Source organism: Labeo rohita, chromosome 20 (assembly GCF_022985175.1).
Source record: "Labeo rohita strain BAU-BD-2019 chromosome 20, IGBB_LRoh.1.0, whole genome shotgun sequence".
Taxonomy (NCBI): Eukaryota; Metazoa; Chordata; class Actinopteri; order Cypriniformes; family Cyprinidae; genus Labeo; species Labeo rohita.
In genome coordinates, this window is record NC_066888.1 from 32361336 (window position 1) to 32378242 (window position 16907).

The window sequence follows — 16907 nt, forward strand, 5'->3', positions numbered from 1 at the left end:
ATAATAATAGCTATTATTACTTATTATTACTTTGAACAATACATTCTTCAAAATTTTCTGAACTCAAATTTCAGTTAAAGAAATAACTTGTGTTACATACTTAAATAAAGGAAAGAAAACATAATATGTACTCCTCTTTTTTTTTTTTTTTTTTTTTTTTTTTTTTTTTCCCAAATTTAGTTTTTTTATTCCAAATTATAAATTTTTCCAATATGTTTGCATTTTCCCAAATTAAATTTTAATGGTCAAATAAAATTTTAATAATTGAAAAAAAAAACATTGTTTAATTAATTGAAATCGTGAAACATACACAATTTAAAAACAGTTTATTAAAAGGTTAACCAAAAATTAAATTTCTCTACATTTTTTTGGTTTAAATGCATTCATAAAACTTTAGCAATGTAATAATTTATTGGTTTTTTTTTTGTTTTGTTTTGTTTTTTTTGTTTTTTTTGCATGTATAGGGCCCTATGAAATCTTGCATTTTTCCAGAAGTTCTGCATAAAATGTAATCAAATAAACAATAAAAATGTAATAAAATGAATATGTAACTTCTTTTTTTGGTGAACAATATTATTATATATTATAATATTGTAATATTTTTTGTTTGTCTTTTTATTAGTTCTTTTAATATGTATTTTTTATATATTATGTATTTATTATTTATGTAATTATAGATAATAGATATAGATAATGTTGCATTTATAATTGATTATACTTGTAATTAATATTATAATTTTAATATTTAATTTAATATTAATATTTAATGTCAATATTTATTTAATATTATTATTATTATTATTATTATTTATTATTTATTATTTGCATTTATAAGGCCCTATGAAATCTTGCATCTTTCCAGAAATTCTGCTTAAAATGTAATCAAATGAACAATAAAAAATTAATAAAATGATTTTTTTTTTCTAGGAACAAAGTGCTGCACAACAAAAGTTAACTGTTATAATTCAAACTTTTAAAGTCTTCTAAATAAACTATAATAATTTTTTAAATAATTAAAGCTTTTATAAAAAAAATAATTCCTTTTATAATTATTATTAATAATAATTATTATTATTATAATTATTATTATTATTACTTTAAGCAATACATTCTACTATACAATAGTTATATATTTCTGTCACAATTTCTTTGAGAAACCAAACTTTTATTTTGACGGTTTGTTGTTGAAAAGCGTTGAGTTTAGTATCAGTGTCTTTAAACCTGCTGCAAAGTGATTTGAATATTTGAATATTTAAAAATTTGAAAATATTTGATATTTTATTATACAACTATGCGAATGACAGTTGAGAGTTGCTTTAAACGCGGTTTGTGCACAGAATATATTTCTATGTTTTCGATATGCATATTCATATTCACGCTTCTCATAATTTCTCTTTCTCGTCTCGTCCTTTAGGGAGTTCATGCCGAAGACGGTCGGCCTCGACCCCAGTCCCTTCACCGTCCGCAAACCAGACGAGAGCGCGAAGTCAGTGCTGGGGTGAGTCTGAGAGAGTTGTTTGTTTGTAGATGTTTGTGTGACGTTTATCAGCTGATTGACGCGGATTTGTAGCGTGTGAATGTGTGTGTTGAGCAGCAGCTGTCTGCTGTCGTCCAGGTGTGAACGGGAATCTCGTAATCATCAGCTCAACCCTCACCCTCATCAAAACAAGTCGATTTGTGCTTTAATGCATTTAGATCATGAATATTCAGATCCAGATGACATGAGCTTCACTTCCCGACACTGTTTCCTACACGAGTTTGTTTTTGCAGCCTCACAAAAACAGTAATGTCGACTATAAACACCGCAAAAACAACAGTCTGTGTATTTTATCTCTATGTATATTAGTTGTGAGCTTGCAAACAGTGCTTTATATTGCTTCCTTACTGACTGCATGCAAAATAAACATAGTGTGTTTGTCAAATTAATTGATCAATTATGAAATTATTAATTTTTAATTGATTCTTTCAATACTTAATAATACTTATTCATCAAAGTCACATTAAATTGATTAAACATGACAGTAAAAGACGTTTCTAGTGTTACCAAATATTTCAAATAAATGCTGTTCTTTTAAACCTTCTAGATAATAATCAGAAATGTTTCTCAAAAATTCAGCTTTACCACCACAGGATTAAATGTAAACGTGTGTTGCAAAAACATTGACAAAATGTTACCATTATTTAGTACTAAATTTGACATGTTTATTATATTATTAATTATATTATATAGGTAAAATATAATAAATATGTATACACACACTAAATAATAATACTTTTAATAATTATTATTTTTTTGTTTTTATCATATATATTTGTAAAATTTATAAAAAATTACAGAAAAAATAATAACGTAATAGTAAAGGTTATTTAAAATTGTAATCATAAATAAATAGTAATGAACATCACAACTGTTAAAAAAAGTATGTAGTATATAGAATGAATATAGGTAGTTTATTTCTGTGTTTAATTATAGTTTATAGTTTGTTTCTAATTATAGTTTATTTCTGTATTTAATTATAATTAAAGTTTTAGTTTTTTTGTTTGTCTTTTTATAAATTTGTTTGTGTTTTTTATATAATTTTATATAATTATAGGTAATAGATATAGATAATTTTAATTTGCTAATTTATAATAATTGTAATTAATAAAAAGCATTTATTATTTATGTAATTACAGATAATAGATATAGATCATTTAATTTTTTAAATAATTTATAATCATTTTAATTAATAAAACACATTTAAATAATAATTTGTATGTATATTTATTTAATTATGATTATTTAAATAATTTAATTTAATTAATTTTTATTAATTTTATTTTTTTATTAAAAATTAAAAGGAAATAAATCTTTTTTTTTAAATAAACTTTAATAAAAATTTTAAAAAAATAATAATAACATTTTTTTTAAAACGTAACAAAATACACAACAAAACTAGAACTTAAAGATTAAAACTCTATGGAAAAATTACAATAATTAAAAATGGTCAAATAAAATTTTAATATTTGAAAAAAAATTGTTTAATTAATAGAAATCATGAAACATACACAATGTTTTTAAAAACAGTTTAATAAATGTTTAACCAAAAAAGAAAAAAAAAAATCTTTCATGGCCCTGAAAAATCTGTTATTTTTTCCTAAATTCCATTTAATTTTTTACCAAAAGTTGATGTTTTCCATTTTAATTTCTCTGCATTTTATTGGTTTATAATAAAAACATAATAAATACATTATAAAAACATTAAAATACACACACAATAAAACTTAAAGATATATATATATATATATAGAGAGAGAGAGAGAGATTTCATATATATATATATATATATATATATATGAAATCTGTTATTTTTCTTTAAATTCCATTTCATTTTTTCCAGAAGTTGATGTTTTCCATTTTAATTTCTCTGCATTTTATTGGTTTAAATACATTTTAATAATCAAAACCATGTCAAATTAGTTTTATAATAATTTTAATTAATAGTAAATATCTAAATAATAACAATTTTATATATATATATATATATATAAAATTGTTATTAGTTATATAGTATAGTATAGTGTAGTATAGTATAATTTGTATACTTTTTATTCATTTTATTATATTAAACTAAAGGGAAATAAAAAATGTTGTCCTGACAACTAGCTAAAAACAATTTTTTTTTTTTTTTTTTTTTTCCCCTGGAAAAATAAATAAATAAATTAAATAAATTTATTTATTTATTTAATTAAATAAACTTTAATTAAAAAAAAAAAAAAAAAAAAAATATATATATATATATATATATATATATATATATATACAAATTTAAAATTAAAAAAAAAAAAAAAAAAAAAAAAACACAACAAAACTAAAACTTGGATTAAAACACTAAGGGAAAAAATGACAATGTGAAAAGCAGCTTTCTTGCAGTTTTTCCTGTTCAAAGTGTCTGTGAGTGTTTTATGATGTTGTGGATGAATTGTGGAGGAGGTGTTGATCTGGTCTGGTCTCCTCAGCAGTAAGTCCAGTAAGGAGGAGGCGGTGTTGCAGAGGAAGACAGCGGCCAGCGCTCCTCCTCCTCCCAGCGAGGAGCAGATCTCCAGCAGCTCTGAGGATGACTCCGAGGAAGACCGCGAGGACGACGGGACGGCCTCGCAGCGCTCCACGCCCATCAAACTGGCCGAGCCCAGCGACAGCATCCGCACGCACGAGGTACGGCATCCGCTCACAACTTGCACTTACTAAAGAAAACCACTGCAGCTGCTGTGAAAACAATGTTTTTTTGCAATGCACTATGGGATACTGTATTATACCTACCAAAAAATTGGCGTACTAGTATGCAGAATATGCAGAACATCGCTCAGATTCTGTCATGAAGACAGGAAAAGAACGTTTCCGGAGTGAAGCGCTTCAGATGAGAGACGGGTGAGTTAGTCTGGTCTGGATCTGCTGGTGGTCTCTCATTAGTTCTGAAGCGCTTCTGCCTAATGGAGATCCAGCAGATGATCCACTCCAGGCTCTGAATGCACAGACTGAAATCAAAAAAGGCAGCGTGTCCTCGTGTGGAAATGAGTCAGTGACGCAGGAGATGGAGTTCAAGGATGGAAGATCCACAAGCCGCAAATGTGAAGAACGGCTTCCGTTTGAGATCTGTCCAAATAATTAGGATGGGAAATGTGAGTGATGTGACCAACAGAGGTTTTTTTCAGACGTTTCTCGTTCATCGCAAACAGTCAGCAGCATTGAGCTCGGTCAGGATGACCTTAATTACCAGTAATAATTACCTGTCGGAAAATACTTAACTTTGGGGGAATCATGGCACATTCTGATTAGGTCATAAAAAGTTTTTTGAATGCTGTTTATACAGTTTAGTTTGTATGTATCTTTATTTATTTTTATTTTATTTAGCATAAATAATGTTTTGTTAAATGTTTTGAGCATAAAGTCTAAATCTTTTGAGAGTAAAGTCGAAGTACTACAAGAATAAAGTCGAAATATTTTGAGAATAAAGTCAAAATGTTTTTAGAGTAAAGTTAAAATGTTTCAAGAACAAAGTTGAAATACTACGAGCATAAAGTCGAAATATTTCAGGAATAAAATTGAAATTCTGAGATTAAACTCAAAATGTTTTGAGGATAAAGTCTAAATGTTTAAAAGTTTAAATGTTATAAAGTCGAAGTACTACAAGAATAAAATCAAAATATTTTGAGAATAAAGTCAAAGTACTATGAGAATAAAGTTGAAATATTATGAGAATTAACTTAAAATGTTTCGAGAATAAACTCAAAATGTTTCAAGAATAGTCTAAATATTACGAGAGTAAAGTCAAAATGTTTTGAGAATAAACTCGAAATGTTTCGAGAAAAAAGTCAAAGTACTACGAGAATAAAGTTGAAATATTATGAGAATGAACTTAAAATGTTTTGAGATTAAACTCAAAATGTTTTGAGAATAAAATTTAAATTACAAAAATAAAGTCGAAATATTTCAAGAATAAAGTCGAAATGTTTCGAGAATAAAATTGAAATGTTTCGAGAATAAAGTTTAAATATTACGACAATAAAGCCGAAATATCACAAGAATTAAGTCTAAATACTACGAGAATAAAGTTGTAATGTTTCAAGAATAAAGTCGAAATCTTTTGAGAATAAAGTTGAAATATCACAAGAATAAAGTTGTAATGTTTCGAGAATAAAGTTTAAATATTACGACAATAAAGTTTAAATATTACGACAATAATGTTTCGAGAATAAAGTTGAAATATTACGACAATAAAGTCGAAATATCATGAGAATAAAGTCGAAATATTACGACAATAAAGTCGAAATATCATGAGAATAAAGTCGAAGTATCACGAGAATAAAGTCGAAATATCATGAGAATAAAGTCGAAGTATCACGAGAATAAAGTTGTAATGTTTCGAGAATAAAGTCGAAATATTACGAGAATAAAGTCGAAATATTACAACAATAAAGTCAAAGTATCACAAGAATAAAGTCGAAATCTTTTGAGAATAAAGTCGAAATATTACGAGAATAAAGTCGAAATATTACGAGAATAAAGTTAAAATATTATGAGAATGAACTTAAAATGTTTTGAGATTAAACTCAAAATGTTTTGAGAATAAAATTTAAATTACAAAAATAAAGTCGAAATATTTCAAGAATAAAGTCGAAATGTTTCGAGAATAAAATTGAAATGTTTCAAGAATAAAGTTTAAATATTACGACAATAAAGCCGAAATATCACAAGAATTAAGTCTAAATACTACGAGAATAAAGTTGTAATGTTTCAAGAATAAAGTCGAAATCTTTTGAGAATAAAGTTGAAATATCACAAGAATAAAGTTGTAATGTTTCGAGAATAAAGTCGTAATGTTTCGAGAATAAAGTTTAAATATTACGACAATAAAGTTTAAATATTACGACAATAATGTTTCGAGAATAAAGTTGAAATATTACGACAATAAAGTCGAAATATCATGAGAATAAAGTCGAAATATTACGACAATAAAGTCGAAATATCATGAGAATAAAGTCGAAGTATCACGAGAATAAAGTCGAAATATCATGAGAATAAAGTCGAAGTATCACGAGAATAAAGTTGTAATGTTTCGAGAATAAAGTCGAAATATTACGAGAATAAAGTCGAAATATTACAACAATAAAGTCAAAGTATCACAAGAATAAAGTCGAAATCTTTTGAGAATAAAGTCGAAATATTACGAGAATAAAGTCGAAATATTACGAGAATAAAGTTAAAATATTATGAGAATGAACTTAAAATGTTTTGAGATTAAACTCAAAATGTTTTGAGAATAAAATTTAAATTACAAAAATAAAGTCGAAATATTTCAAGAATAAAGTCGAAATGTTTCGAGAATAAAATTGAAATGTTTCAAGAATAAAGTTTAAATATTACGACAATAAAGCCGAAATATCACAAGAATTAAGTCTAAATACTACGAGAATAAAGTTGTAATGTTTCAAGAATAAAGTCGAAATCTTTTGAGAATAAAGTTGAAATATCACAAGAATAAAGTTGTAATGTTTCGAGAATAAAGTCGTAATGTTTCGAGAATAAAGTTTAAATATTACGACAATAAAGTTTAAATATTACGACAATAATGTTTCGAGAATAAAGTTGAAATATTACGACAATAAAGTCGAAATATCATGAGAATAAAGTCGAAATATTACGACAATAAAGTCGAAATATCATGAGAATAAAGTCGAAATATTACGACAATAAAGTCGAAATATCATGAGAATAAAGTCGAAGTATCACGAGAATAAAGTTGTAATGTTTCGAGAATAAAGTCGAAATATTACGAGAATAAAGTCGAAATATTACAACAATAAAGTCAAAGTATCACAAGAATAAAGTCGAAATCTTTTGAGAATAAAGTCGAAATATTACGAGAATAAAGTCGAAATATTACGAGAATAAAGTTAAAATATTATGAGAATGAACTTAAAATGTTTTGAGATTAAACTCAAAATGTTTTGAGAATAAAATTTAAATTACAAAAATAAAGTCGAAATATTTCAAGAATAAAGTCGAAATGTTTCGAGAATAAAATTGAAATGTTTCAAGAATAAAGTTTAAATATTACGACAATAAAGCCGAAATATCACAAGAATTAAGTCTAAATACTACGAGAATAAAGTTGTAATGTTTCAAGAATAAAGTCGAAATCTTTTGAGAATAAAGTCGAAATATTACGAGAATAAAGTCGAAATATCACAAGAATAAAGTTGTAATGTTTCGAGAATAAAGTTGAAATCTTCTGAGAATAAAGTCGAAATCTTACGACAATAAAGTTTAAATATTACGAGAATAAAGTCGAAATATTACGAGAATAAAGTCGAAATATTACGAGAATAAAGTTGAAATATGAGAATAAAGTCGAAATATCACGAGAATAAAGTTGTAATGTTTCGAGAATAAAGTCTTAATCTTTTGAGAATAAAGTTTAAATATTACGACAATAATGTTTCGAGAATAAAGTCGAAATGTTTCGAGAATAAAATTAAAATTATGAGAATAAAGTCAAAATAATATTTCAAGAATAAAATTTACTTTATTCTCGTAATTTCAATTTTATTCTTGAAATATTATTTCGACTTTATTCTCGTAAAATTTCAACTTTATTCTGTAATATTTCAACTTTATTCTCATAATATGTCGCCTTTATTCTTGAAACATTTACTTGTTCAAGAATAAAGGCGACATATTATGAGAATAAAGTTGAAATATTACAAGAATAAAGTTGAAATTTTACGAGAATAAAGTCGAAATATTTTCATAAGATCTAGAAGGAGTTTTTTCCCCTCTGAGTCCTTGGCTCATTGCGATCCAAATGAACACCAAAATGTAAAAATCAAAAGGATTAGTTTTTTCGTTATTTTTAATAATTCTGAACTCGTCCTGGTCAGTTTGTCTGATTTTCACCAAAATTGGCTCAGATCATCTTCAGACTATGCTGGCAGAAAGTTCAAGAATTCAAGTTTTATTAGTCAAACCGTTCTCGAATGACACATAAATGAATTCCACGAAGAGCATGCAATAATGGATGTGAGGCTATATCTCCAAAACAGTTTGGCGTATTGATACTAAACTTGGTGTGTGTCATAACAACCATGACCTGAGGCTACCTGCAGTGTTTTGGCACAGTGCCACCAAGTGGTCAGGAGATATGAAAAATAGCTCTTTTTGCTTATAAATTCTGAAAGCTTTGGCCAAAAATCACAACTTTAGATTCAGAGGAGCATGCCGAGTCGAACCATACCCATTTCCCATGTCAGCCCATTTTGGGCGTTGCCATTTTGGGCATTTTGGGCGTTGCCATTTTAAATTGTATCGTAAAATGCTGGATTTTATGAACGCATTGGCATATCGTTACGAAACTTGGTATGTCCCTTCAGCACCACGCCCTGACAGTACTCAAACAGTTTGGGGCTAGCGCCACCTTGTGGCCAAAAGTTACAAAGAAATTTAAAAAAAAATGCCAAAAACATTTGATTAAAATGGCCCGTTGTAAGTGATCTCAATAGATTCCTTGGGTGATGCTGAGAACATTTACGCTAAAATTGTCCAAACTTCCTGTGCGCCATTTTGGTTGATATCAAAAACCTACTTTTTTGAACTGTTCCAAGACCATTGGTCTGGTTTTTACCAAATTTGGCTCAGATCATTTTTAGACAATGCTGGAAAAAAGTTATGGACTTTGTGTCGATATACAAAACGGTTTTTGTTTAACGCATCAACAGATTTGCTGGAATCATGTCGAGCTGCATCTGAGGTTATTTGTGAGTGATGTGATGTTTTGTCTGTGCAAAACTCTCCTCTGTGATGTTTAGGGTGATGTGGGTAGTTGCCAGGGCGTTCTGAGTGGAACTTATTGGTTTATTCCACTCATTATCTCTTGAGTATGAGAACTAGTAGTAGTGATTTGTGATCGCTTTGATGGTTGTCGCTCTGTTAAGTTCTTATGTGTTTGTGAAGCAGTGAAGGCTGTTTTGTGTCTCTGTGTGAGTCTGGATCTGTCCGCAGACGCTCTCGCTCAACAATACGCCTGATCCCTGCTTTATTCAGATCTCCAGTGTGATTGTGATGATGCTGTAATCGGGTTTATATCCTGGAGAAATGCTACCTGACAAAACCTCTTCATTTCAGCTGCAGTTCTTCTGTTGAATGTACTGGTGAATCTCACTGTTATGACTCTCTTAAACTCTTAATTCTTTCTAATTCACACTACAGATTGCATTACCTGACACAGTATTGCTCTTAATGCAACGCGTAGAGAAAAACAAACGTGATTTATTGATTGCAAAATTTCATCATATATTTGATTATTTTGTAGATAATAGTTAATAGTTTAATTTTGTCCATTATGTCTCTTATGTAATCAGTCTTACTGTCAGAAGCGTTTTGTTTCAGATTGCACTAAATATTAATGAAATCTTTTTTTTTTTAACTTAGTAGCAATAAATGAATGAATGCAGGCATGAAAGGACAAAATAAACACACACACACATATATATATATGTATATATGTATGTATGTGTGTATGTATGTATGTATGTATATATATATATATATATATATATATATGGATGTATGTATGTGTGTGTGTGTGTGTGTATATATATATTTAGATCTATTTTATTATTTATTAATATTTTTATATGTGAAAAGTTTACATGTATTATTTTTGTGTATATTTTTTAATATATAAAATTTTAATTTATTTTTTGTATATTTATTTCATTTTTGCATGTTCCTCATGTATTCAGCATCTAATTGAACCAGTTCAACGTTAAAAATGTTTTATTAATATTTTTACACATTTAATATATTTAATATATGTAATTGTTTTTATTACTTACGTATTTATATTTATATATATATATATCTATATATATATATATATATATAGATCTATTTTACTATTCATTAATTTTTTTGTACGTGTTAAAAATTTACATCTATTATTTTTGTGTATATTTTTAGATTTATTTTATGTATATTTATTTTATTTTTGCATGTTTCGCATGCATTCAGCATCTAGCTGAACAACAAATACAATGTTAAAAATGTTTTATTATTTTTACATATATTAAATTTACAATATTTAATATATGTAATAATTTTTATTATACAAATGTATTTATATATATATATTGATCTGTTTTATTATTTAATCTTTTTTATACATTGAAAATTTACATCTATTATTTTTGTGTATATTTTTAAATATATTTTTTTATAGATTTATTTTATGCATATTTATTTTATTTTTGCATGTTTCTCATGCATTCAGCATATAATTGCAAATGCAACATTAAAATTTTTTCATTAATATTTTTACATATTAAATATTGCATATTTAATATGTACTTATTTTTATTATTCTAGAGATAGATATATTTAGATCTATTTTATTATTTATTAATCTTTTTCTATGCATGTAAGAAATTTACATCTATTTTGTGTGTATTTTTTATATATATATTTTTTTATTTTATGTATATTTTATTTTTGCATGTTTCTCATGCATTCAGCATCTAATTGAACAACAAATGCAACGTTAAAAATGTTTTATTAATATTTTTACATATATTAAATATTGCATATATATGTTTTTTTTTTTTTTTAGATTTATTTATTTTTTTTTTTTTTTTTTTTTTATGTTTCTCATGCATTCAGTATCTCTCATTCTCTCTCTCTCTCTCTGTATCTGAGTCTCTCGTCCCGCATGTGTGACTCAAGGTTTCTGCTAAGTTGCCATGCCAACAAGGCCGTTTGGGTTTATTTACCTTGAGAGACACTGAAGGAGGGATTGAGGGAAGAACGGAGGGACTTTAATGGATAGAGATGAATGGATGAGCGCACGCTCAGGACTTTAATGAATAACATGAATATATGCTTCACTTCTCTTCTCTTTTAGATTAAAATGACTCCTGTTAGTCTTATTAATTGCAATCATGAAATGTATAAAGTTTAGCAAAAGTTGAACTTTTGGAGTCCATTTAATACTAAAACACCGCTGCTTAACACAAGACAAACATCTGCCTGAAATATACATTTTATTAAACATTTTTTGAAATTAAAAGTTGCTTTTAAAGTTTCGATTTAGGAATGATTTGTACTGGAATATACTCTGTAATAGAATCATTTTTGCTTGATTTTTCATAGATCATTATTTCTGAGCATTACATGTGATGCTGCTGTTTGCAGCCATTCTGGATGAAATCGGGTCCAAAGTGAAGGACGCAGATATTAATGAGTATGAATGAAAGAGTCACGCAGATCCGGTTCAGTCCTCTGATTGTTTGTCACAGTCACACTGACCTGTTACCATGGCATCACACACACACACACAGGCAGTGTGTGAGTGGATGAAGGCAGTGTTGTGTGCAGGTGTGTTATACTGTATGTCACCTGTACCTCATCATGACAGTCAAGGTTTCCTCCACTAAAGTCATTTTGAAATCTATCTATCTATCTATCTATCATATATATATATATATATATATATATATATATATATACACACACAGTGGGTACGGAAAGTATTCAGACCCCCTTAAATTTTTCGCTCTTTGTTATATTGCAGCCATTTGCTAAAATCATTTAATTTAATTTTTTTTTGCCTCATTAATGTACACACAGCACCCCATATTGACAGAAAAACACAGAATTGTTGACATTTTTGCAGATTTATTAAAAAAGAAAAACTGAAATATCACATGGTTCTAAGTATTCAGACCCTTTGCTGTGACACTCATATATTTAACTCAGGTGCTGTCCATTTCTTCTGATCATCCTTGAGATGGTTCTACACCCTCATTTGAGTCCAGCCGTGTTTGATTATACTGACTGGACTTGATTAGGAAAGCCACACACCTGTCTATATAAGACCTTACAGCTCACAGTGCATGTCAGAGCAAATGAGAATCATGAGGTCAAAGGAACTGCCTGAAGAGCTCAGAGACAGAATTGTGGCAAGGCACAGATCTGGCCAAGGTTACAAAAAAATTCTGCTGCACTTAAGGTTCCTAAGAGCACAGTGGCCTCCATAATCCTTAAATGGAAGACGTTTGGGACGACCAGAACCCTTCCTAGAGCTGGCCGTCCGGGCAAACTGAGCTATCGGGGCAGAAGAGCCTTGGTGAGAGAGGTAAAGAAGAACCCAAAGATCACTGTGGCTGAGCTCCAGAGATGCAGTCGGGAGATTCGAGAAAGTTGTAGAAAGTCAACCATCACTGCAGCCCTCCACCAGTCGGGGCTTTATGGCAGAGTGGCCCGATGGAAGCCTCTCCTCAGAGCAAGACACATGAAAGCCCGCATGGAGTTTGCTAAAAAACACCTGAAGGACTCCAAGATGGTGAGAAATAAGATTCTCTGGTCTGATGAGACCAAGATAGAACTTTTTGGCCTTAATTCTAAGCGGTATGTGTGGAGAAAACCAGGCACTGCTCATCACCTGTCCAATACAGTCCCAACAGTGAAGCATGGTGGTGGCAGCATCATGCTGTGGGTTTTTTTTTCAGCTGCAGGGACAGGACGACTGCTTGCAATCGAGGGAAAGATGAATGCGTCCAAGTACAGGGATATCCTGGACGAAAACCTTCTCCAGAGTGCTCAGGACCTCAGACTGGGCCGAAGGTTTACCTTCCAACAAGACAGTGACCCTAAGCACACAGCTAAAATAACGAAGGAGTGGCTTCACAACAACTCCGTGACTGTTCTTGAATGGCCCAGCCAGAGCCCTGACTTAAACCCAATTGAGCATCTCTGGAGAGACCTAAAAATGGCTGTCCACCAACGTTTACCATCCAACCTGACAGAACTGGAGAGGATCTGCAAGGACGAATGGCAGAGGATCCCCAATCCAGGTGTGAAAAACTTGTTGCATCTTTCCCAAAAAGACTCATGGCTGTATTAGATCAAAAGGTGCTTCTACTAAATACTGAGCAAAGGGTCTGAATACTTAGAACCATGTGATATTTCAGTTTTTCTTTTTTAATAAATCTGCAAAAATGTCAACAATTCTGTGTTTTTCTGTCAATATGGGGTGCTGTGTGTACATTAATGAGGAAAAAAATGAACTTAAATGATTTTAGCAAATGGCTGCAATATAACAAATTTAAGGGGGTCTGAATACTTTCCATGTACCCACTGTATATATATATATATATATATATGAAGAGTTTGGTTCCAAAACACTATAAATCCATTTTGATTAATTTTGAGTAAAAATGTGTTTTCTTAACCAAGAAAGTGGCAAAGTGAAAACCACTATTTTCTGTTTCAAACTTTCACATAGCATTTTTAGGTTATAATAACATTAAAAATTTAAATCCAGATTTTAATTTTCAGAGATTTATTATAAAAACTGATTATTTTTTTCTCCCAAAATCCAATAAATCCATTAGGATTCTACGCTTACTTTTCTTTTAAGGAGCACTTGTGCTTCTAACTTAAAGGAGAAGTTCACTTCCAGAACAACAATTTACAATCATTTACTCACCCCGTTGTCATCCAAGATGTTCATGTCTTTCTGTCTTCAGTCGTGAAGAAATTATGGTTTTTGAGGAAAACATTTCAGGATTTTTCTTCATGTAATGGACTTCATTGGTGCCCCTCGATTTTGAACTTCAAAAATGTAGTTTAAATGCAGCTTCAAAGGCTCTAAACGATCCCAGCCGAGGAAGAAGGGTCTTATCTAGCGAAACGATTGGTCATTTTTTTCAAAAAATAAAAATTTGTATACTTTTTAAGCACAAAAGCTCAGGTAGCACACGCTCTGGAATCCGCGTTCTTGAACGATTCGTTCATTTTGAATGGATCTTTAATGTGACTCAGGAAGAATGAGTCGTCTTGGGGAGTGATTCGTTCAGTCGCGAATCATGTTCTGTACTGGAATTAGTTCACCTGTTTTGAGTCTTTGGGTTTTTCGAGTGGTTCGTTCATCTTATGGGGCTGTCACGTGATGAACGAACGGCTCGAACCCGAAAACTTGTCAGATAAGAGGTGAGGTGAGCGAATCATAGACTAAAGACCCAGGTAAACAATGAATGAATCTTTTCTGTTTCTTACAGCATTATAGTTTTGTCTTGTTTGTAGTGTGATCAACGTTTGTGTAAGCAGTAGATGTGTTAGGGAAGTAACATGTAACATTTTAATTATATTTTGCTAAAATGAACGAAATGACTCGAAAAAAGTTTCATTCATTTTGCTGAACGAGACTCAAAGGTCCGAGTCGGTAAAATGATCCGAACTTCCCATCACTACTACGAATCACGTCTAAGTTCATCATCTGTGTACTCCGGCTCAAAAAGGAAGTGTATGGTGAAAAACTCCATCTTATTTTCTCCTACAACTTCAGAATCGTCCGACATCGTTGTAGCTTTTTGTTTGTAAACAGCGTTTGACTTACTTGCACTTTCTTAGTCTTTGCGCGTTTGGTTTGTAAACACTGGGTCTGTAGTTCCGCGTGACCTTTCGATGTGATTCAATAGTACGTGGACGCGCATCCCAGAGTCTGTGCTACACCAGCTTTTGTGCTTAAAAAGAGGAGAAAATAAGATATAGTTTTTCGCCATACTCTTCCTTTTTGAGCCGGAGTACACAGACGATGAACCTACACGTGATTCGTAGTAGTGATGGGAAGTTCAGATCATTTTACCAGCAAAATGAACGAATCTTTTTTCGAGTCATTTCGTTCATTTTAGCAAAATATAATTAAAATGTTACATGTTACTTCCCTAACACATCTACTGCTTACACAAACGTTGATCACACTACAAACAAGATAAAACTATAATGCTATAAGAAACAGAAAAGATTCATTCATTGTTTACCTGGGTCTTTAGTCTATGATTCGCTCACCTCACCTCTTATCTGACAAGTTTTTGGGATCGAGTCGTTCGTTCATCACGTGACAGCATCATAAGATGAACAGACCACTCGAAAAACCCGAAGACTCGAAACAGGTGAACTCATTCCAGTACAGAACCTAATAGGATGTTGCACATGTGCGACTGAACGAATCACTCCCCGAGACGACTCGCTCTTCCCAAGTCACATTAAAGATTCGTTCAAAATGAACTAATTGTTCAAGAACGCGGATTCCAGAGCCTGTGCTACACAAGCTTTTGTGCTTAAAAAGTATAAAAAAAAAAAAATTCTGAAAAAAATGATCGTTTCGCTAGATAAGACCCTTCTTCCTCGGCTGGGATCGTTTAGAGCCTTTGAAGCTGCATTTAAACTACATTTTGGAAGTTCAAAATCGGGCACTGTATATTATATGGAGAAAAATCCTGAAATGTTTTCCTCAAAAACCAGAATTTCTTTACGACTGAAGAGAGAAAGACATGAACATCTTGGATAACAAGGGGGTACATTATTTGTAAATTGTTGTTCTGGAAGTGGCGTTTAAAAATCATTAAAAGCTGTCACTCATTTTAGTTCATCACAATCTCACAAAGTTCCATTATAATGAACGTCACTCTCTACACTGCACAATCAATCTCTTATTTACACTTTCTCTACACTTTGTTTATGAAAGGATTTGGAACCAAACTCTTCATATCTGTTACATTGTGAAATAACTGTTTTCTATGTGAATATCTGTTAAAATGTCATTTTTATTTCTGTGATCGATTCTGAATTTTCAGCATCATTACTCCAGTCTTCAGTGTCACATGATCCTTCAGAAATCATTCTAATATACTGATTTGCTGCTCAACAAACATTTCTGATTCAGTGAATGTGTTGAAACCAGTTGTGCTGCACAATACTTTGGTGAAAACTGTCATGCATTTTATTTTTCAGGTTTCACAGATGAATAGAAAGTCTAAAAGTTTAAGTAAGTTTAAGGTATCTGAAGTGACAGAAATATTATTATTATTATTATTATTATGAATTTAGTTTTAGTTAACAAGCTGAAATGGGTTTTTTAGTTTGATATTAGTTGTTAATGTTTATTTTATTTAAAGTATTTTTTATAGTGTAACTTTTTTGTTTTATTTGATTTCAGTTTAATGTATAACTTCAGTTTCATGGATTTAGTTTAACAAGCTGAAATAAAATAAGTTTATATTTTTGATGTTTAATTTCAGTTAAGGTTTATTCTATTTTAGGTAATGCAAATATGTTTACATGTATTTATTTCTATATGTAAAGCTAATTAAACTATATTAAAGTATTTTCAATTTTTTTGTTTTGGTTTTATTGAAAAATATTTTCCCCCTTTTTATCTTTTTTTTTTTTTAATTATTATTATTATTTTTGGGACAAAAATCATTTTTAGCTTTTTCTTTTTTTTTTCTTTTTAGGAAAAAAAAAAATTCCCCCCTTTTATTTTTTTTTTTTATTTTGGCTTTTTGTTTTTGATTTGTTTGTTTAAATTCAT

The 16907-nt window shown here is 29.8% G+C and overlaps 1 protein-coding gene across 2 annotated transcripts in view; it reads left to right on the top strand.

Annotated features, from left to right (window-relative positions):
• The window catches only part of fig4a (FIG4 phosphoinositide 5-phosphatase a), a 95529-nt gene that overhangs the window by 64179 nt on the left and 14443 nt on the right, over window positions 1-16907 (top strand). The window contains exons 20-21 of one of the 2 annotated variants that reach the window (XM_051137997.1): window positions 1415-1498; window positions 4000-4195. In XM_051137997.1, coding sequence (XP_050993954.1) covers window positions 1415-1498; window positions 4000-4195 — 280 coding nt within the window. The remainder of the gene's footprint in view (window positions 1-1414; window positions 1499-3999; window positions 4196-16907) is intronic. The other variant, XM_051137998.1, reaches the window with a different exon arrangement.